General features: G+C 40.1%; 1 protein-coding gene across 8 annotated transcripts in view; it reads right to left on the reverse strand.

The window, feature by feature from the left end:
- Nucleotides 1-23,709, reverse strand: part of LOC134540263 (aryl hydrocarbon receptor nuclear translocator homolog) — a 286,817-nt gene that overhangs the window by 85,153 nt on the left and 177,955 nt on the right. Inside the window, exon 3 of one of the 8 annotated variants that reach the window (XM_063382912.1) lies at nt 541-606. The exons of the other annotated variants lie outside the window; for them this stretch is intronic. Within the exon in view, the coding sequence (XP_063238982.1) occupies nt 541-606 (66 nt within the window). The remainder of the gene's footprint in view (nt 1-540; nt 607-23,709) is intronic. 8 annotated transcript variants of the gene reach the window in all.

The raw sequence follows: 23,709 nt of genomic DNA on the forward strand, positions 1-23,709 counted from the left end.
CGCGCCAACTTAAAAAAAAAAAAAGCATACCAGCGTTGGGAAACAGTTGAGACCATATATACTTTTTTTCTGATGAACCTACAGCCGACGTTTGTTGGTCTAAATTCAGACTCAACCTGTTATAATCTTGGAAGCCCCATCGCTTTACTCATGTGTGCATAACATATCCACGTAAAGCCATATATCAAACCATCCCCCACCCCCAACCAGAATTTAATGTTTCGTGTGTTATGCAGAGTGAATCACGAAAGATAATTATGGTAGTGGAGGGAGCAGAACAATTCTGGCCCACTTTTCCGGTACGCACAATAATTACGGTACAGACTATGGCACGCAAGATAATTACGGTACAGACTAGTGAAAGCTGACTGTGGTTAAGTGAGAAATTGTGGCCATTTTATGGTACGGTACTCAACATACGGTACGTGAATCTACGACGCGTGCGGCAAGCAAGGCTGCTGTGCGGGTGGGCTACTGTGAACTTGGCTGTTTGGCGTGGCGAGCGTAGAGAGTTTGTTTTCCAAGTCGATTGCTCGTTACCTCACAGTCTTTGCCGAGGACTCGGCGGGCCTGGCGTCCAGGGAGCCCGCCTCGCAGCGCGACCCGCTGCAAACCACAGAGCACATCAGCGGACAGGGAAGTCACTCAAGCACATTCCGTCCGCGGTCGCTTCAGCTTTCATTCAAGCGAAACTTCCCGTGCGGCTTGTAAGGTGAGTCGATGCGATCATTGCTCATCAGAGCACAGTGAAAAGTGCAACACTCGGGAGTGGGGCATTCGATTGTGGAGGAGTCAGGCATTCGATTGTGGAGGAGTGAGGCATTCGATTGTGGAGGAATGGGGCATTCTATTGTGGAGGAGTGGGCATTCGATTGTGGAGGAGTGGGGCATTCTATTGTGGAGGAGTGGGGCATTCTATTGTGGAGGAGTGGGGCACTCTATTGTGGAGGAGTGGGGCCTTCTATTGTGGAGGAGTGGGGCATTCGATTGTGGAGGAGTGGGGTATTCGACTGTGGAGGAGTGGGGCATTCGATTGTGGAGGAGTGGGGTATTAAATTGTGGAGGAGTGGGGCATTCGATTGTGTAGGAGTGGGGCATTCAATTGTGTAGGAGTGTGACATTCGATTGTGGAGGAGTGGGGCATTCTATTGTGTAGGAGTGGGGCATTCGACTGTGGAGGAGTGGGACATTCTATTGTGTAGGAGTGGGGCATTCGATTGTGGAGGAGTGGGGCATTCGAATGTGTAGGAGTGGGGCATTCGATTGTGTAGGAGTGGGGCATTCGATTGTGGAGGAGTGGGGAATTCGATTGTGGAGGAGTAGGGCATTCGATTGTGGAGGAGTGGGGCATTCAATTGTGTAGGAGTAGGGCATTCGATTGTAGAAGAGTGGGGCTATCGATTGTGGAGGAGGGAAGGGGGAAATTGTGAGCAACCCTCCCTTGCCCAACTCTCGGGCGAGCGCTAGTGAAGCAACGCTAAAGTGCTACATTTAACATTTAAGTTAATTATTTACATGCGAAATTCTATTTATAATGCACATGGTAACCATGCGAACAATTTATTTATTTTGCTGAATTCCACCTCCACCAATATACGAATACTGAGCATAAGGCTGGGTTCACAATTGAAAAAATAACAGTAACAGTAACAGTAGGTCGTGTGCATAGGATATGAACGCCATGTTTCCTAACCTAACGATTCACAATAGCAGAAAGTTGGTCGTGTGCATGGGAGCGAGGTCGTACGCATAGGAGTGAAATGAATATATTTTATTTCGGTCGCGTACGCATGGCATAACAGCCAATGAGAGAAGAGCAGGGTGCTTTTTTGGCGGGACTAGAAATATGTTTATATTTATTAACCATATTGTGGTAAGAAAATGTCGAGATAATAATAGTATTATCGTTATTTTGAAAGTTAATATGTTTATTTACTAACACTGCTAACAGATGTCGCATAGTTCGCGAAATTTCATTGGCTGAAATTAACAGTAAGAATTCAGTTGTGAACCAATTTCGCAGTTCGCACAGGTCGTGTGCACAGGTCGTGTGCATGGCTTGCTATGCACTCGCTTAATTTTTTTAATTGTGAACCCAGCTTAACAGTCCACATTTTATTCCTTTGGTAGTACTGTTACCTAGTGGTAAATATTACTACAATCGAATTCAAAAGGACTTTAATTGTACTACAATTACAATACAGGAAAATTTAGATTTTTTTTTTTTCGGTTTCGGGCGACTAAATTACAATTCTAAGTCTATGAAGTAAATTACGTTGAAAATTTAAATACACTGTTAAAAAGGGTATTATTTGGCTCTTATTTACCGACCACCATACAAAAGAAACTCTTATTTCCAACATGAACAGTACATTCACACAGTAAACATTGCACAGTAAAATTTTATATAAAGTTAATGTAAATTTAAAATACAACTAATTATTCGTCAACTATTCATAAACAGGGTATCTGGGGAAAAAGGGGGGACAGGGACAGTGTTCCATTACTATTCCCTGACTTAAAATGGTGTTTTATAATATTTCACTGACCAAGATGTGTAGCTACATTAAAAAACAAATCATGTTAATATTTGCTCTGCTTCCTAACATTGCTGTAGTCACTAAGTAATCATGGATTCTTCAATGTTATAGTAAAAAGTAATTTTTTTCCATAACACTCCGATACCATAACAGACGGAACTAAGCCCAAAAAATGTTGACACAAGCCAATGACTGGTCGGAATGAAAATGCAATGATCGCAAGAGAAATAATAAATGTAATTAGGCTTCATTTCACCTTCTTTACCCTATTTTTTTTTATATTTTATTAGAAACAGACTGAGTTATTTAAATATAAATTCTTGGAATATAAAAATATTACAAAAAAAATTATATTTTGATTTTTGTTTGTGAACCTGATTTTCGACAAGGAACTTTTATTAAAATACTGCACATTTTGTTAAAACTATTGCACAGTTAACACTATATATTCTTCACACATGTTAGAAGTTAAACTTCTATGGCACTACCGAATTATTTTCCTGAAATATTTTAAAACACATATCGTCACCGTGAAACGGGGTTGATAACGTTAACGCGAAACTTATGTTTCAACGGGAACTTTCTATAAATTTCAAAGTTTTCGTGCTCATTGAATGCATAAGGGCCAAAAAACGAGAAAGATACAACATATAAGCACCGTATACAGACATGATTTGTGTCGGTTAAAAAACCCACGCGCAAAACTTTCGAGACCGCAAACACATTCGCGCCGCTGCTACACAGTAAACAAAAATTACTGATGTGTCTCTTGTAACGGGATTTTGAAGGATACCCTATTTAAATCCTTTGTTTAGTTTTTGACTTGATAACGTCTTATAAATCGATGACCGCCGTCTGCACGCACGAAATAGCATGACTCATTGTCACATTCCGCCTGAGCCGAACGTGCAAGAACCGGCCAACCATCGTGCGAGAAAATCTTCTATAATATCAAACAGGTTAAGGCGGGCTTTTTAAAAGCAGCTATTTAAAAAAAAATTTGATTTATTTGTCCAATTTCGTAATTTACAAATTAAAATTTTATTGACATTGATTTGATTTCAGTTTATTTCTATAACTAATTGTTCGCGATTATATTTAAACAAATTATTTGCAAAAACTGTAAATAATATTTAAAATTAAAAAGTATGCAATTTTTCATCAATGTTTTCTTAAGACGTTATCACGTAAAATTATCGTCCGAATACCGACTTTACAGACAACCCCCTTTTCCCCCCTGTTTTTCAGGAAAAAAAACATTAATTCGAAGTAACAAATACCTTATATTTTTAAAACGTTTACAAATGTGCGAGGCTCGGACGAAGACGAAACCCGCGCTAGTTTTCGACCAGGAGACGACCTGTATCGTCAGCAGCGGCTGGCGGTAATTGCAGAAACACGGGCGACTTTAGGAACTGCTTCCTCTGCGGCAGCAAGGACAGGTTGAGGGAGGGGGGGAGGGAGGAATTCCAACGACACCCAAACAGCGGCTTCGAAGCGCCCACAAGGTCGCAACGCGAGCCAAGACGAATAGTGATGGAGTTGGGGGGGGGGGGGGGAGGTGGGGTAGCCCTTCGTTTTGTTGTGCGAAACGCGCGCACGGGCGTGACGACACAAACTACACTACTGGGGGAGTGGGGGGACAGCGAAACCCACGCTCAGTTTCCGTCAACAACGGGGGGAGAAATACACACACAGAATGTCCCACAACTCAACTTCAAGCCAAGAAATTACGGTTATGAAACAATTAAAATTGAAAAATCGATATAGTTTGCGAGTTATAGGCTTTTTAAAGTTTTTAAATACATATCCTGCATAAAATTATTAGATAGGCTCTGTGACTAAAAAAAATGTTGCCATGCAATTACAAATAACCCTAATATACATAACAATTCAAAATAAAACATGCTATACTTTGAGGCGGGAAAATTATTAGGAAGAAAAATTTTCAGTTGAATACATTTGATTATTCATTCTGTGTGTGTGTGTGTGTGTATGTATGTATGTATGTGTGTGTGTGTATGTGTGTATATATATAACTGAATTGAAAAGATGCTAATTAAAACTTGCTAAGTTTGCAGGGTTTTATTTTACAGTGTGAATAGTCAAACCTACCCGATTAAAAATTATTGCCGCATAAGTCGTGCAAAGAATTCTTATTCCTCAAAAGTATACCGTGTAATATTTTTTTAAATTTAAATTGCTATCAATAGGAAGCTTACTTATGACTGGGTAGCAAAAATTTAAGTCACAGTATGTAATAATTTGGGGCAGGGCGAAGGAAAAAAAACTACAGCTTGAAAACTACGACACTTGATTTTTTTTTAAAAATAATTCTGACCCGTGATTAATTGGCCTATCAGTAGACCGGAAAAATTCGCGTATTCATTTCACGACAAGATAGAATCCAAACAACTGTACCTTTATATTGCTTCTCTGATTGGCTCACAGTTTATCTGAAGGACTTTGAGCCAATGAAAAACCTTTAACCAAAAAAAAAAGTATCGAATCGCAAGCGTCCCAGTTGACACGTGTCACGAGTCGATAACCAATGAGCAGGTGGCATTTGCCTGAGTGTGTGGAGTTCATCCTAGAGGTCATCCAAAGCGCGAATTTTTCCAGTCTCTACCTATCAGCTGTTCTCGGCTTGGCGTTGAGTTATGGGACACACTGTACTGCGCGCTCGGGAAGAGAAGCGGGTGTTCGATCGCCAAGAGTGTTGGTCTCTTTTTGTTTACCGCACACCAGGTGGAATTCGTCAACAACGCGACGTCCGACACCCCCACCCCCCCAACCAAAAAAACTGGATAAAACACACACACACCAACCTTCCCCCCCCCCCCCTTTCCAACTACACAGAGGGCAAAACAGTCGCCGCAAGGTCTTCTTGGTTCGCGCGACACGAAGAACAAAAGAAGGTCCGAAAATGTTTACTGGCCGTCGGCACGCCTCGGTGAAGCTACCGAAAGGCTTGTGTATTTTTCTAGAAGAACGGCTTCCCCCCTACCCACCCACCCTTCAATCTTACTACTATACCACCTCGAAACAAGCCCCCCCACGAGAAATAGTAAAGTCGGAAAAGGAAGGAGGGGATGTTTGGATACACATCCGCAAGTCCGAGACGTGAGAGGAGGGGAGGGGGGACATTTACACGAGAAACGTGAGACGCGCCACGCAGAATATTTTACTAAAAAAAAAAAAAAAAAAAAAAAAACATTGGTTGTCTGTAAAGTCGGTTTACGGACGATAGTTTAACGTGACGTCATACCAAAAACATTGATGAAATGATTGCATACTTTTATGAATAAAATTGAATCGTTTTTATTTTAATAATAAAAGAATAAATACTTGAAATTATACTAGTAATCATATTTTTAAAATGCAAGAATAATTAACCTTCATTGCCGAAATTGTTGTTGTAATAAGCAATGAAAACCACATTAACTTTTCACTTCACTTTATAAACAGTCGAGTGGAAGAGAGATAGATGCGGCGGCGCAAGCGTACAATGAGCGTAAACGGGACACAGCGTAACGGAACAATGTGCGTAACGGGACACTTTTTCGTGCGTGCAGCCGGCGTTCATCGATTTATTAGACGTTGTCACGTCAGGAAAAAAAAAAGCGGTAGTTAGGTACTTTCCGTTGGGAGAATTTCCTCCCCCGATACATAACGTCAAAAGTCTCTCGTATCGATTTCCACCGAGTCGTTCAACCAGCCAGAACATCATGCATTTCCTCAAATCGTCTTCGATTGGGGGAGGGGGGGGGGGTTTATGGGGGCAAGGGTGCGTGTCCGCCACGTGCGTGAGCAGTGAAACTTCACGCGTCAATAATACACTCGAACTATAAAACTAAACAATAAGAGTACATTAGAGAGGGGTTCGCAATTGTAACAAATATATGCGAAAAACCGCAGAGAGTTTTCTTGTTACACTTGTCCGAATCTCTACTTTATTCCTCATTCCCTCTCCCCTCGAACATCGAGCACCCCACTCCTGAGCACTGCAATTTAGAGTTACGTTATTACGAGTAGTCGCCCCGGCTCACTCGGCCTCCCCCCCCCCCTTTTTTTTCCCCTCGGGGGGGGGGGGGCTGTGAAGAAGTTCCACTTCAAAAACGGTTGAGAGGAATCATACCATCCCACCAGCCCAAATTTCACGCATCCACAATAATTACACACACCCGGAAAAAATCTGCGTGCGCGCAAATTCAGAATTTTGCTTCCTGAGAACAGAAATATTGATTTTGCGGTATTTACGTCGCTGGCCGGACCCAACCCATCCTTCAGTTTAGTGATTACCTCCCAGAACTGTCCGAAAATATTTTAAAAAATGAGTGCGTGTACTTACTTATGTACGCGCGTCAGAAAATTTTATACCTTACTTGACGTAGTAAAAAACTAACTTTAATTCTGCATGCAAATAATTAATAGAAATAAAATAATATAAGGATTGGAGTGACATTATAAATACGGTTCGTAAAATATAAATTCAATAAAATTTTAAAAAATGTTAATAAATGCTTTCAGTATTAAATATTAATATAAATAATTAATTTACAATCCAAATAAATTATACATACGTGAACATACCCTCATATAAATACACTTGAAACAGTTTATAATCAAAAAATACTATAATTAATATTCACAACAGATAATGTTTGAATGATATGGATCATTATTCAATATCAATCACTAAAGTATAGAATTTAAAAGCACGTATATAATATATTATTTTTGTAGTCTTTTTTCATCCTGTGAAAATTTCGTTGCATGGAACGCGCGAATCGAAAAAATTCACTCCCATTAATTTTGTTTTTAAAACGCACGTAAAGAAGTATAAATAAATATAAGTAAAATTCGAAACTGCAAAATTCGTGCGTATAATTGACGATATGTGGGCTTTTAAGGATTCCCAAAAGTTGTCTACAGACTGCAATACCTGCAGATGAACCACGTAACTGCATGGTTGAACAAGCAACACGACCTAGCTTGTAGACACTACGGTACAGTCATTTGGTTCGAAATATAGAGGTTACTTGGAAAGTTTTCCGGGAATTTTTTGAAAATTGGAAATTTTATAGATTCTGATGTGCGTTCCGAATTTCCAACTTTGCCACCTCGTGTCTCCGCCGCTCGCGCCACCATATTGAAAAAAATGGCGCCTAAATGCAGTTATTTTAACAATTACTCCTTTCTAACAAATTTTATGATAAAAACATGTGTATGCAAAACGAAACTAGAGAAAATTTCCTACAATTTATATAATCACAATTTTTTTTCCGTGAAATCAATAATTGTTTTGACGATTTTCGTCAGACACGCACCCAATGTGACCGTAGCCTTAAAAGATACCGCATAGCAACAAAAATTGCTGTTACTGCTGTGCGAAAATTCCTTAGGCGTCTGCCAGGTTTCTAAGACGCATCATCGTCAATATTTCCGTGAATTTTCCCCCCTGTTTTCCAGCTTTACCCTGCCAGCGGGAAAAAACCCCTGGGAACTGAACGAACTTTCGGGCGTGAACAGGGGCGCAACAACGAGGGGGGGGGGGGGAAGGGTATTTCCCCCCCCCCCCCCTTCTGAAACCTTGAAGTTGAGGCAAACGGGGGCAAAGAAAGTGTTGTGTAATCAATTTTTAGATAATAAAACTGCTTAAATAGCACCATTTTCCACCTTGAAATACAAATTTTCCCGCTTCAGTAGGAGGATCGATGATTCTTTATAAAAAGGTTTGGAAATTTAGTTGTTGCACCCCTGGGCGTGAAGAAATGGCAAATCTGCCGAATGCCGCTCCTCCCCACATGAGAGAGAGAGAAAGAGAGAGAGAGAGAGAGAGAGAGAGAGAGAGTGGCAAACCAGGCTGACACACGGCATCTCTAATGGCCTCGAGCGGGTCCCGCGGTGATATCACACGGTTATTAACTCCACGTGCGATCATGGACCACCTGTCCGGGACCGGTTACAGCCTCCATCCGACTCGACCATCCTACCTCACGACCAGATCCTGCCCCATTCGTCGGCCGAGATAACCACAACCTGTTCTTAAATGTACCAACTCCCCCCACCCACCCTTTTTAATCCCTCCCCCTCTCACACTCTCTCACACACACACACACAACTCGAGAAAAAAATATATGATGTGTAACATCGTATCCCTCGGAACACGGCAACTGGTGAGGAGGAATCTCGTTAATGCGACGGAAGTCAAGGAACGGAAATGTGTAACCGCGGCGCATGCTGCCATCTGTGGCGGATAAAGAGAAGACACAAGGAAACGATATAGCACTATATGCTGTGTTAATTTCAAACAAGATGAGCAGTGTTTAGTAATTTTTTTGTGTCTTTTTTTTTTGACGTGACGTCTAATAAATCGATGAACGCCGGCTGCACGCACGAAAAAGTGCCCCGTTGCGCACATTGTTCCGTTACGCTGTGTCCCGTTACGCTCATTGTACGCTTGCGCCTTATCTATCTCTCTTACACTCGACTGTTTATAAAGTAAAGTGAAAAGTTAATGTGGTTTTCATTGCTTATTACAACAACAATTTCGGCAATAAAGGTTAATTATTCTTGAATTTTAAAAATCTGATTAGTAGTATAATTTCAAGTATTTATTCTTTTATTACTAAAATAAAAATGATTCAATTTTATGAATAAAGTATGCAATCATTTCATCAATGTTTTGTTATGACGTTGTCACGTTAAACTATCGTCCCTAAACCGACTTTACAGACAACCAATTTTTTCTCGCAATTTTCGGAGCCGTTTCATTATATAGTTTAAACTCTCGGTCTGTAAATTGAATGCTCTGATAGTCGACGTGGCTGTCGCTGCAGCAGCGAATTCTAGCGGCGAGTGCGGAAAGTACGTGTGATTCGCGTCCACACTGGCAGAAATTTCAGACGGTGTGTGTTCCAAAGCTAGGGCAAACCCATTCCACATTTTTTTTTTTGTCGACGAATGCTGCCATCTTCATGTTGAGGTCGGAAACGTTTTCAGACAAACCCTCGTCGTACACGTAGCACACAGCAGACTTAAGAAGAAAGTATTAGAACAATTGAATTATAACGTAAACTCATTACTTAAATGAATTAAATCACTGAAATTTTAGTGTGGAAATTTTCTTTTAAAAACCTCAATTTAAAAATAAACTTGCTCATAAAAAAATTATTAAATGGCTATATCCCCCCCCCCCCCCCCACCCAGCTTCACACAATCCTGGCTACGGCACTGCACCGCACCAAGGAGACATTCCGTCATCGACGCTGGAAAAAAATCATTACAACCGGCCAAAATATCAACTATGTTCATCGGTAGGCCTACTCATCAACATTCAGAACGCAAAATCGCTATTAAAAGAATTTAAAAACTATCGACGACCAAAAAATTTTTTTGGCGTGATAACGTCTTATAAATCGATGAACGCCGGCTGCACGCACGAAAAAATTGTCACGTTCCGCCTGAGCCGAGCGTGCAAGAACCGGCCAACCACCGTGCGAGAAAATCTTCTATAATATCAAACAGGTTAAGGCGAGGCATTTTAAATAATTGTTCACGATTATATTTAAATTAAATTTGCAAAAACTGTAAATAATATTTGAAAATTAAAAAAGTATGCAAATTTTCATCAATTTTTTTTCTTATGACGTTATCACGTAAAATTATCGTCCGTAAACCGACTTTACAGACAACCCCCCCAATCCCTTTTTTTTCTTTTCGTACGATGAGTTCCGTGTGAAAAGTGTGTCGTGAGGGCGAAATGTAGCTCCTGTCCCCCCCCCCCCCCCCCGCGTCATATTATCGTGAACCCGCACGCAATACAACGATACAACGCAAGGAAGGATAGCCGACGAGAACGCAAATCACTTCCCAATGTCCCGTTAGCCTCTGGAAGGTCGCGACTACTCACGACCTCACGACGACGGACTGGAGAAGATGTCTTCCCCTTTGCAATTCCCCTTTTCCGAAGATATCCTCTCTCCTCCCCCCATCCTCCTCCTCATCCAACCGCCATTTTTACCTTTTTCCAACCAGAAATTACCACGGGGGGTTTCGGCGAACATCTTCCGCGACCGCGGACGGCAAAAAAAAAAAGTGTTAAAAAAAAAGAAGGCGGGAAAGGAAGAAGGGCGAGGGAGTGAATTGGGGAAAGGGGGGGGGGAGAGAATGAATCTGTGGAGTCGCCGACCTCCAGATTCGCGAGGCTGGTGACGTCATCGCCACAAACACGCCCCGCTGGACCACTCTCGGAGCAACTCGACTGCGCAACACGAACAAGAAGGAAAAAAAGGGGGGGTTGTTTATCTGTAAAGTCAGTTTACGGACGATAATTTTACGTGATAACGTCATAAGAAAACATTGATGAAAAATTGCATACTTTTTAATTTACAAATATTATTTACAGTTTTTGCAAATTTAATTTAATGAATTTAATTAAATATAATCACGAACAATTAGTTATAGAAATAAACTGAAATAAAATAAATGACAATAAATTGTTAAATTGAAATGACGAAATTGGACAAATAAATCAAAAATTTTTTTAAATAGCTGCTTTTAAAAAGTCCGCCTTAAACTATTTTGATATTATAGATTTTCTCGCACGGTAGGTTGGCCGGTTCTTGCACAGCTCGGCTCAGGCGGAACGTGGCAATGAGTCATACTTTTTCGTGCGTGCAGCCCGGCGTTTGTCGATTTATAAGACGTTATCACGTCAGAAGTTGTATGTGTGTGTCTCTTTAACCCGCCATAATATGGCTTGGCGTATTCTTTCCCGCCTACACGGTGTGTGCACAGCTAAAGAAACGTGATTTGAAAACTGCCCGAGATATCCGAGTGAAGTCGGTTTACGAAAAAGCATGCAAGAACATGATGAGGGACGAATGAGTAGTTCTGTTTCCGTTTTGACGTGACAACGTCTAATAAATCGATGAACGCCGTCTGTACGCACGAAAAAGGATGACTCATTGTCCCGTTACGCTCATTGTACGCTTGCGCCGCATCTATCTCTCTTACACTCGATTGGAACAACCATCGATTTGACTTTTTCGAGGCACATTAAACTTGAAACACTCCATTCGTTTCCTACTTTTCCCATAATCGTCCTATCCTTAATAACACAGATTGGAAGAAGTTAAATAGCAAACATGTATAAAAGTTATAGTTAAAATAATCTCTTCGTTAAAATAATAAACATATATTTGAATTAATGAGTGCAAATAAAAGTAAATTTTTATCAATTAAATTGTAGATTTCATTTTACTACTTCTTTGTATCCGTACAAAATAGTGATAATTCAATAAAAATGATTCAATTTTATTCATAAAAGTATGCAATCATTTTATCAATGCTTTGTTATGACGTTGTCACGTTAAATTATCGTCTGTAAACCGACTTAACAGACAACCAATTTTTTTTTTTTTTAATTTTTTTAGATGGGTGAAAATGGTTAGAACCCGTCGATTTAGAATACTTTTCAGAAGTGGAACATTCGGTAGAGAATCCTGAAATATCTCACGGGACTTACACACCACCATATTTACGTCTCCGCCGTATGATGCCATGCATGTCGCTCTATGCACGACTATAAAGCTTAAGAAAGGTTATTCGGTACCAATAATTAACATACAAATACTTACAACCAAAAAATTTAAATTTTGCGGAAACATAGTCCTATAGAGATGAAAAGTTGTATGTGTACGTAAGATGAATGTAAGATTCAAATTTAATTAAGCGAAATAAATGATAATGGGTATCAATAATAAAAATAAGAAAAATACCAACGACAATTTTTATATTTTGCGAAATTCAACCCCTAAGGAGTGAACAAGTGTAAGTATGTTTTTAACACTAGTAATTATATCTATGAATATAATTAATTGTAGTAAAAGATTTTTGGTACCAATAAAAACAACGCGAAAACTACAAACTGCAATTATTATATTTTTCGAAATTCATCCCCCAAAGGGTGAAAAAAGGGGTCAGTATAGTTTGCGAAATTTAACCCCGCAGGGGTCATAAGTAGAGACCGGAAAAATTCGCGGGTTCAATGACCTCCAGGATAGACTCCATTATCCTCTACACACTCGGGCAAATGCCAACTGTCCATCGGCTGCTGACTTGTGAGTCGTCTCGACTGGGTGGCCTGTGATTCGACACTTCTATGAGTGAGGGTCTCTAATTGGCCCTCAGTCCTCCAGATTAACAGTGAACCAATGGCATGAGCAGCACTAAGGTATAATTATTTGAATTGTAGCATAACACGAAATGAACCCGCGAATTTTTCAGGTCTCTAGTCATAAGGGACTCGAGACGAGTGAAATCACGCGAGGCGCCAGAGAAGGCGGATCACCGCTCACTCCGGACTGCATCCGTAGCGAAACCCAACATTCACGGTCCCCGAATCAGACGGCCCGAGCAGACTTTATGCAGTGTTGATGTGAGGAGGTTAGGTTTTCTCCCGTGTGCGTGATCGTAACTAAGAACGAAACTGTTGATTAGATTTAAGTCAACGACACATAAAATACTCTAAAAAATCAGTATACGACTGCGAAGTTGCACGAGCCAACTGCCAACTTCGGTTGTGTTCGGGACTGATTGGGGGTCAGTGAAACGTAGTCGTACGTGTAGGGTCCGTATATCCTTCCCCCCCCCCCCAACCCAAACCATCACATCAGGGCGTCCATTACGTGGTCGTAATGGAGGTTGCGTCCGCACAGACCACAGACGGGAGAGGGTTGATTTCCCACCCACCCCTACCTTCCCGGAGAGAAGGGGGGGTGTATGGAAGGGGTGAGGGGTGGCTAATGATGATCATTTCCCCCCCTCCCTAGGTATCCTCACTACCCAACCTAACCGCCCGCAGTGGCTGATGTGGTGGGATGGTTAGAGAGAAGGGGAGGGGGTAGGGGTGACTTTCTCCCGCCGAACGTCCGGGTCCAGTATGATAATTGGATTGATGCGCCTGGATCGCCCCCCCCCCCCCCACCATTACGTCCACAATTCCCAAATCCATCCCCCAGAGTGTAAGCCTCGGTTCACCTGATGGCTTCCCCCGCCAGATGCCTAGGGCCGCAAGAGCTGGCTCAAACACTCCCATTTCGTTCTCTTTACTATCAGCGAAGAGATTTCCCTGCAAATTTTTGACGTGATAATGTCTTTATAAATCGATGAACGTCGGCTGCACGCACGAAAAAGTGTCCCGTTACGCACATTGTTCCGTTACGCTCATTGTACGCTTGCGCCGCACCGACAGAAGTGAAAACTTAAAACTTTGTTTATAAATGTGTAATATGAAATAATTTCTACTTAAAATGTAAGTAAGAAAATGAATCTGATTACTAGTATAATTTCTAGTATATTTTTCTTTTATTATTAAAAAAAAGTAGCATCTGTTGGCGAGTGCAGTAATAATAGGTTATGTTCAAATTGACTAAAAAATTATGGTGATTCATATAATTGATGATAGATATTTGATTACAGTTTATTTATATGAAGACTTGTCATAATTATATTTAAACTTTAGGCCTATAGCTAAACGCCAGTTATTAAAATTAATTACAAGTCATCTACACGTGAACTGTTTTGTCGACTGTTTATAAAGTGAAGTGAAAAGTTAACGTGGTTTTCATTGCTTATTACAACAATTTCTACAAAAAAGGTTAATTATTCGTGCATTTTAAAAATTTGATTACTAGTATAATTTTAAGTAGGTATTTATTCTTTTATTATTAAAATAAAAATGATTCAATTTTATTTATAAAAGTATGCAATCATTTCATCAATGTTTTGTTATGACGTTACGTTAAAACTATCGTCCGTAAACCGACTTTACAGACAACCAATTTTTTTTTTAATTCTTAAAAATACAATTCAAAAACGAAATACAGAAGCAGAACTACCCATTAACCCTCAGCCATTCTACACTGTTATAAATTACAATGAATTAACGGGGTTTTCAAACAAGGTTTTGATTCTAATAATCGAAGAATTCTTCGTATTTTCAAATAACTGAATCTTTGTAGAAACTACACCGACTTTCGATATGTACTTTTTGTCCTAAACAAAGGTAAACACACACACACATTAACAAAATAAGAGTGTTCTTACTATAGACATAAACAGATTTTTAAATGTTTTGTTCATATACCACAAATATTCTTTTGTATTAATGTTGTTAAAAGTGAACCTCATGTGACGTAAATTTACGAAAATCATTGGATAATTTGTAACCAGCGTTCTTCGTAAATTGAAGGCGAAAATTTCTAACATTGTATTAGCGGGAGTACTTCTCAAAACACGTGGTGTATTTTTTTTTTTTTTACAAAGCTTTTGTTTAACTTCAATGTTCGTTCGTCTATTCAGTTCAAATATTGCAAGTTAAATTCAAACCACATGCGCTTGAACTAGAGAGCTGAAATTTTACAAACATAAATACATAAATAATTATACACACATATTCCACCATTTTGAATTTTGGCAGCCATCTTGAAAATCCGTTAAAATTAACCAAAAAAATCGTAAAAATTTTAAAATTTATAAATAAATATTTAATTTCATTTTTAAAAAAATTATCCGCCATCTTAAAATTCAGTAAAATATTTTTCTGAAGCTTCGCACACTGTTGAGTGTGCCCAGGTAAGGCAGGGAGGGGCCTTAATATTCACAGGCTCATTACACGAGTGCGGAAGTTCTCGGCGGGTTAAAGGGGTTGAGAAAAAAACAGTGGCTTTGAGGTGAATACCGTACGGTAGCATGACCCGGGGGGAGGTTTGGGGAGGGAGGGGGGAAGTGGGGGGTTCCTAATGAGTGTGCGAGCAATCTTGTGGGTTCTTGGGGAGGGAGGGGGGGTTGTTTGTCCCCCTAGGGGCCCCACGATCAGGGTCGCTTCGCGTGGAGCTAAGCAGGCAGGCGTCAGAGCGCACGCAGACCGTCTATCAGGGAAACGATACGATACGATACGATACGATACGATACGCTACGCGGGGCCTAATTGCAGGTCCTGTCGCGCGTATACGGACGTTGGCTTCGACGGTCGTGGCTCGAGACCCGCGCACAGATTGCATAAAAATTAGTCCACCAAGTTACGTGTATTGAAGCCCGCGTCTTTCAACACGCGACCACTTCTACTTTACCCCTCTCCAACCCCTCACACAACCCTTTTTCTTCCTCCGGGGCTGAAGCCGGAAAAACGGTGGCGTGACAGCAAACAGTATCGCGCTGTTAAAGATCACCGCGCGACAAACAGAACCAAACAAAAACTAGATATGAAATTATTCTCTTCGCATTACACTACATAAAAAGCGGCCATCAAAGTTCAACAAGTTTGTTTACACTGACTTCAATTAATATTCAATTCCGAAAAATCGTTGTAAGTGACGCATTAAATATATTTCCCCATTGGATTCAGTGAGTACTATTTTCTCTCTCTCCAAAGAATGAGTTTCACTGGTACTCGAAAACCAGCCCCGTAAACCAATGGAATTAAGAAGGAAAAAAAAAAAAATATTTTTAATCGCAAATTTTGTAGCGTTCAAATTTTTTTTTTTTAATTTCTCTCTGGAGAAGACTAATTTAAAACCTTCACACTGTATCTCAAGAACGGACAAAGAGGTGAACACACACAGAGAAAAAAAAGGCAAATCATTAGCCGACGTCAAAAAGTTAAATTCATAGACAGCACAGATAACTCAGTGGAAGGAATTAGAGAAAAAAAACATCACAGCACAGACGAACACAGAGTGGACTGGCAACGACGAGACAGTGCAACGAGAACAGTAAATACAGGGGGGGGGGGGGGAACGTTGGATGGCACAATGACAGGCGAACTCAACGATGATTCTAAACACAGATAACGTGGGTACAAATATTGCTAGATTATGCTGCAAATGGCTATTTTTAATCATCTTGTTTCTTTAAAAAAATTGGTTGTAAAGTCGGTTTACGGACGAAAGTTTAACGTGACGTCATAACAAAACATTGATGAAATTATTGCATTTTTATGAATAAAATTGAATAATTATTATTTTAACAATAAAAGAATAAATACTTGAAATTATACTAGTAATCAGATTTTCAAAATGCAAGAATAATTAACCTTTATTGCCGAAATTGTTGTTGCAATAAGCAATGAAAACCACATTAACTTTTCATTTCACTTCATAAACAGTCGACGAAACAGTTCACGTGTAGATGATTTGTAATTAATTTTAAAAACTGGCGTTTAGCTATAAAGTTTAAATATAATTATGAACAAGTTTTCATATAAATAAACTGTAATCAAATATCTATCATCAATTATATGAATCACCATAATTTTTTAGTCAATTGTAACATAACCTATTATTACTGCACTCGCCGACAGCGTAACGGAACACAGCGTAACGGAACAATGAGCGTAATGGGACACAGCTTAACGGAACAATGTGCGTAACGGGACACTTTTTCGTGCGTGCAGCCGGCGTTCATCGATTTATTAGACGTTGTCACGTCAAAAAAAAAAACCAACTTTATAGTCAGACGGGCTATGAAGTTTACGGAGTTAATCATGAAGAAAATCCAATGAGGCTACCAGCAAGGAGACTTAACAGCACAAACAGTCCGTTCGCAACTGATGACGGGAGCAGATGTCAGTTCCCGAAACGTCGCAGCTGTTCTGCCTTATGAAGCATGTTTGTTGTATTCGTCTGTGCTGTCATATTTTTTTATAATTTTTTCCACGTAGTTCTCTGTGCTTTCTATGCATTTTAACTTTTGACATCGGCTGGGTTTTTTGGCCTTGTTTTCCGTGTGTCTCGCCATTCATCTCTTAGTGCGTTCCTTGAGGTTTGTCCGCGGCACAACAGAACATACCAGCAATGAATGGGGTATATATAAAAAAAATATATATTGTCGCGCTGACGTCAGGGGAAAAAAAAATAGTTCGCGTTCATGGCTGGAGTCACGTTAGCGCGACTGGTGCGTTTGTAATCATATCATCATTCTTGTAATTTTAAGGTCGTTTAGTAAAAGTATGTACGGAATCTCTTAAATGTTTTCACGCAGAAAGGTTTTATTTTTTTACAATTGAAAGTTAAAAAAAAAAAAACCTAAAAAGCTTGCAAGCGCCGATGGCTGCAGTATGACTGGTGCGTATTCAACAGCAATAAAAATTTTAATATACGATCGTTCATTTTTGGTTGTCGCGCGCGTAATATATATATATATATATATATATATATATATATATGTTTAACAATGACGCGGTATTTTGCTGATTGTAACAAAAAAAAATATTTTGGAAACGACCATAAACGCCATGTATTACGAATAAACGTCCTTAAAACTTAAACTATAGAAGTTGTAAACATTTTCTGTTGTAAATGATGACTGACGCGTTTTCTTAACTGTTTCGTAAGCTTTTTTTATCTTCTAAAATGAATAATATAATTAAATAAAAATAATGCCGATACACTTTTAATCTCTGCTTGCATTAACGTACAACCAATTGAAAAAAAAAAACACGTTTTTCTAGATACAAAATAAATAGGATCCACGAAACATTAATTCGATGAGAGTAGACAATCATTTTTGGAGTTGAACAAAGTTTATACCAACTACTGTCACCGTACACTTTCGCGTTTGTAAACATGTTTTATTTGAACCTGTTCACTTGAATTAGTACGGCGTTCTTCATAACCGAGTCTCAAGAGTGCTTTTTGCTAAGACACAAAATAAGATGTACATTAATATAGCGTCTCTCTGTGGGCGATGTTATTTCAAAGTTTCTCCTTCATTATTGTTTTACCTGCTCTTTCCTTCTTTCCTTTTTAATATTTTTTTTGTTCGCGATCTTCCTTGCGGCTTTCGGCAACTCTCTCGGAAAAAGAAAATAGAAACACTCGCTGCCAGTTATTTCCCAAAGTTGGTATTGCACAAACCTTCCTTCTCGTGCCTCTGTCATCCCGGCGCGGGCTTGCCAACACAACAAACTGAACAATTTCCTACAGCACTGGGCGATGAAGTGCATTAAGAGCACGCAATTTTCAGACACCGCTATCTCCATTAACGTGCTTCCAAAAATACAATCATGACGCTACAACAAGATATATCACAGCGCAGAGAAATGTCGTTTCCTCAAAAGAGGAAAACTAAAACCTGGTATTATAAAATAAAATTAAAATGATTCATCTTCAACATGATTTCAGTCACGTGCAAAATATTTCTACTTCATTCCATCGTTTACGTCATGAAATTTCCATCGCCATTTCCCCAATTGCAATGAGGATTATTGCTTATCAAAACTAGTACTTAAAAAAGAATTAGGCCTACAGCGAATTCCTCGATGATTTTTCGACGTGACAACGTTTAATAAATCGATGAACGCCGGCTGCACGCATGAAAAAGGATGACTCATTGTCCCGTTACGCACATTGTACGCTTACGCCGCATCTATCTCACTTCCACTCGATTGGAACAACCATCGATTTGACTTTTTCGAGGCACATTAAACTTGAAACACTCCTATTCGTTTCCTACTTTTCCTATCATCGTCCTATCCTTAAAACAGAATAACACGGATTGGAAGAAGAAGTTAAATAGCAAACATATATAACAGTTATAGTTAAAATAATCTCTTCGTTAAAGTAATAAACATATTTGAATTAATAAGTGCAAATAAAAGTAAATTTATCAATTAAATTGTAGATTTCATTTCACTCCTTCTTTGTATCCATACCAAATAGTGATGATTGAATAAAAATTATTCAATGTTATTCATAAAAGTATGCAATCATTTCATCAATGTTTTGTTATGACGTTGTCACGTTAAACTATCGTCCGTAAACCGACTTTAAGACAACCAATTTTTTAAAGGGCGTATGTCCCGTTCCAGATCATTATTTTATATTTACCTTCCACACGGTTGAACTTGCCGTCTTTTTGAGTGGCTGAACTTACACAAACTGGAAAAAATATAGATCGCATAGATAGAAAAGTTGATTTTTACATTCCCGTTCAGTATGGATAAGGAAAATGAAATGGATTATAAAACTGGAACTTTTTAGGTTAAAAGGTAACGCAAGAGCTTTCAAGAATCTTTACCGAGCTTTTTCACGTTTAAAAATTATTCCAGGGAAAAAAATGGTTTTACCACTTTTCACTCTTCTAAAAATGCAATTTAAGAACGAAATAAGGAAAAAAAAAGCTACCCATCTACCCTCAGTGTATTTTTAAATGGTTTTCGCAAACACACACCACTCGGATATCTCGAGCTGTTTTCAAATACATGGTGTGTAGGGACCTGAAAAATTCGCGGATTCGATGACCTCCAGGATAGTCTACACGGTCCCCTGTACACTCGGGCAAATAACAGCCAGTTCGTTGGCTGCTGACTGGTGAGTCGTCTCAACTGGTATTGCCCGTGATTCGTCACTTCTCTGGTTGAGGGGTTTCTCATTGGCCCAGAGTCACCCGGACGAACAGTGAGCCAATAGCAAGAGCAGCTTAAAGGTATATGTGTATGATTTTCAGACTATCGCGAAATGAATTTGCGAAATTTTCCGGTCTCTAGTTATTTCCTTGTTCTGAATCTCAGCACACCGCATGCGCGCCCAGGGTGGGCGGGGCTTGCTCGTACAAGATCTGCGCCCATTGGCCCGGCGGGACCTGGGTTTGAACCCGGATATCGCCATCGGCACTCGGCGCGGGGGGGGGGGGGGGGGAAGGTCACTTCGAATAATCCCTCCGCGCGGAGGATAGTGTGGGGTGGGGGAAGAGAATGGGAAGGGAAGAAGCAAGAATCGACCTTGTTGCTACGTTCCCCCCCTGCCCCTTTTACCTAAGGCTCACTTGTTTTCATTACCCGCGCAGCTCGCTAATGAAATGCCCGCGGATCAACAAGACGAGTACAAATGACCGGGTCCCGGGGCTAATTTGACTATACATCTTCCGCCTTCTCTTTTCCCTCGAAGGTCTCTCTCTATCTCTCTTTTTTTATTTCATTTTCTCCTCCTGACCCCCAGCGAGCTAGGGTTATCTCCGCCTCTCTTCTCTTCCAGCGTTCGCGATGTAGGGGGGGCGAGGAAGTAGAAAAAACAAAAAAACAAAAGAGGGTTCACAAAAGAAAAGGAAAAAAAAAAAGACTGGATTTTTCTCACGCGGTGTGGCGAAGCAAGAACCTATTCTTCCTCCCTCCCCTCTTCAACCCCTGACCAATTCCCCCCACCACCCGCGACGGACGCAATATTGTTTCTCCCCATGCGCGCAGCCTCGTCGACGCTGCTAATTACCGGCGAATAATTAATACCCTCGACGCCCCCGAGGGGGGGGGGGGTGTATGCCCGGGGGAGGGGGGGGGGGGCAGGTCGATCGTCGCCGGTTGCCGGAGAGCGATTATGAGAAACAGCCGACCCGCCGGCGCTCCGTACACGCAATACCCGTCATTACTGGCTCGTTAAGTGGCAAGGGATACGCGTGATGTACTCGTACTGTTGCTGGTCATCTCCTTTCCTTTTTTTTCTTTTTTTTCTATCTCTGTATCTTTCTCCACCCTCTCTCTTTCTTTCCAAAATTATATTTCTCCCTCTCTCCCTCTGTTTCTCTACTTTACTCTCTTTCTTGCCTACCATCATTCTCCCTCTATTTCCCTCTCTCACACTCTCAATATCTATATCTCTCTCTGTATCTTTCTCCACCCTCTCTCTTTCTTTCCCAATATAATTCTCCCCCTCTCTTACTCTCTCATTATCTATCTCTCTCACTGTATCTTTATCCACTCTCTTTCTTTCCCACTAAAATTCACCTCTATTTTCCTCTCTCTCTCTCTCTCTGTATCTTTCTCCACCCTCTCTCCTTTTCAAACTATAATTCTCCCTCTATTTTCCTCTCTCTCTCTCATTATCAATCACTCTGTATCTTTATCCACCCACTCTCTTTCCCACCATAATTCTCCCTCCTTATTCCTCTATCACTCTCCCATTATCTATATCTCTCTCTGTTTCTCTACTTTACTCTCTTTCTCGTCCCCTTCATTCTCTATCTCCAACATTCTCTTCCTCTCGAGTCCACACGAAAGTAATAAGAGAGTGCTCAATAGCTCCAATTTAAGCTAGTATCCATCCCAGAAAACAACAGTGGACAATTCACACGATAAAAGTTCGTGTGTTCGTTTATTTTCGGCGGAAAACCACTAAAAATTTATGTAGTTTTTACATTTTGGCGTGTCGCCACTTAGAGTATCGTAAATTTAATCTACTCCCGCTGGAATATAACTATATTTCTATGTATTATTTAAGTTTTAGTGTTAATAGGAATTGTTGAATTGTTGATATTGTTTATTTTATACGTCTTTCGTTTTGTTACATGATGTTTGGTTCCTGTTAGGTTGACAGTAGCTTTTCAGAATAGAGTTGGTTTTTATTTTTTGTAAAATACGAGTCATTTACGTCAAGTGAAATTTATTTATATGATGGTGATGATAAACTGTAATTTTAAGGATTTTCACAAATTTTTGCGTGAGCTATTTGCGAGTGATTTAGATTGTTTCTATGATGGCCAACATACTTCGGCGGTATTAAAGTATACAAATAAATTATTGGTTTGTTTCCATGACTACTACAAAACAACCACACTTCAATGTTTTTATGTTTCTGCTATTCTTTAACAATTTTTTTTTTTTTGCTAAGTACACAAAAGTTTTTATTTTCCAGGGCCTGCACATAGTAGAAGGAATCACTGCGTTTTGGAACGGGTGCACCTTTATAAGTTTGTTCTTTTTTAAATCCCCATTTTATGTTGTGCGCGACCGACGCAAACCTTGGCCGGGCGCGGGAGTTTTCGGTTTTGGGTCTGGTAGCAAGTAAAGCCGACAACATCCGAATTAAACTAGGATTTTTTTTTTATATTATTGGGTTAAAAACTGGGTCTCACACGCCATGTTAATAATATTCTCTATTTTTTTTTAATAACTTTCATCGACGAGCTAGTTGTAAAATATTAACTCGATACCTTCCTTGAATTTTTTCGTTCTGCAGCAAATATTTTAAACAGATATTCCCTTAGCGTAACATCACGGGTATTCGTATTTATCATCAGTTGCACCACTTATTACAAACATGATATATTCCTAAGTGAAATATATGTCAATGATATTTTTTGGCAGAACAACAAATGTAAAAGGAAGGTATAAAGTTGAAATTTTAGAAATAGGCCTTAAATAAAAGAAAAGAAGGGGAAAAGCTATGGAAATTAACCTGGCGACGACGGTAATCAGACCAAGCGCGGCGATAGTGTATATTTATGTTTACTTAAATATTTAATTTCATATGTTAAACTTTTATCTCATCAAAGTTGCATGGAGCTACTAAGGTTCTGCATTTGAAACCTGTAATTTGTAAATAATATTCCAAGGCCAATATCTGACCACTTTCATTTTTTTTGCAACTACGACCTTTCTTTGTGCGATAGCCCCTCCCGAAAAGTCTACCTGAAGCCGCCACTGAATCAGACAGGATAACCTTAGCGACGCAGTTACAGGAAACATCGCAAACATCGCAATCATCCGCGAAAAAAATACTTCAAGGAATGTTGCGAGTGTCGCGATGCAAGTGAATACATTGCACCAGGGCCGCAAACATGTAGGATTCGCAAAGAAGGTCCAACGGAAAATCGTGGTCCGGGAGGGGGGGGGGTAGGGGGTGTTTATGGTGTTAACCAACCCGTCATCCCATAATACGGTGATTGTATGTTGTATACTGCTCTTATTTTGATATAATATGCCTGCAACAGACACAAAAAAAATTATTTTTTCATAAAACATAGTTTGACAATTTTGGTTTGGGGGGGGGGGAGGGGGGAGGTAAGGAATCTACGCACATGTGCATGAAGATGGATTCGATTCGTAGGAGTGGTCCGAGGAAACGTCTACCGGAGAAAATGACCGGTCGGTCGAGAGCAAACAGATGAGAGAATCAGGAAAAAAAAAAAGGAGGAAAGGTTCGGAAAGTGTCTCAGGGGGGAGAAGCGATACAAGAAAATGGGGGGGAGGGGGGGTTGTAACAGCCATATCACGACCAGCAGACGCGGAAATACTCTCCCACGAGCTGGCCAACGGCACGGTGAGGGGGTGAGAAGGGGGGAGGAGGAAGAAGGGCACTTGCCCCAGAGAACCGCATCAGCAATTCAAAAC

This window comes from Bacillus rossius, chromosome 16, assembly GCF_032445375.1.
Source record: "Bacillus rossius redtenbacheri isolate Brsri chromosome 16, Brsri_v3, whole genome shotgun sequence".
In the NCBI taxonomy this organism is placed as follows: Eukaryota; Metazoa; Arthropoda; class Insecta; order Phasmatodea; family Bacillidae; genus Bacillus; species Bacillus rossius.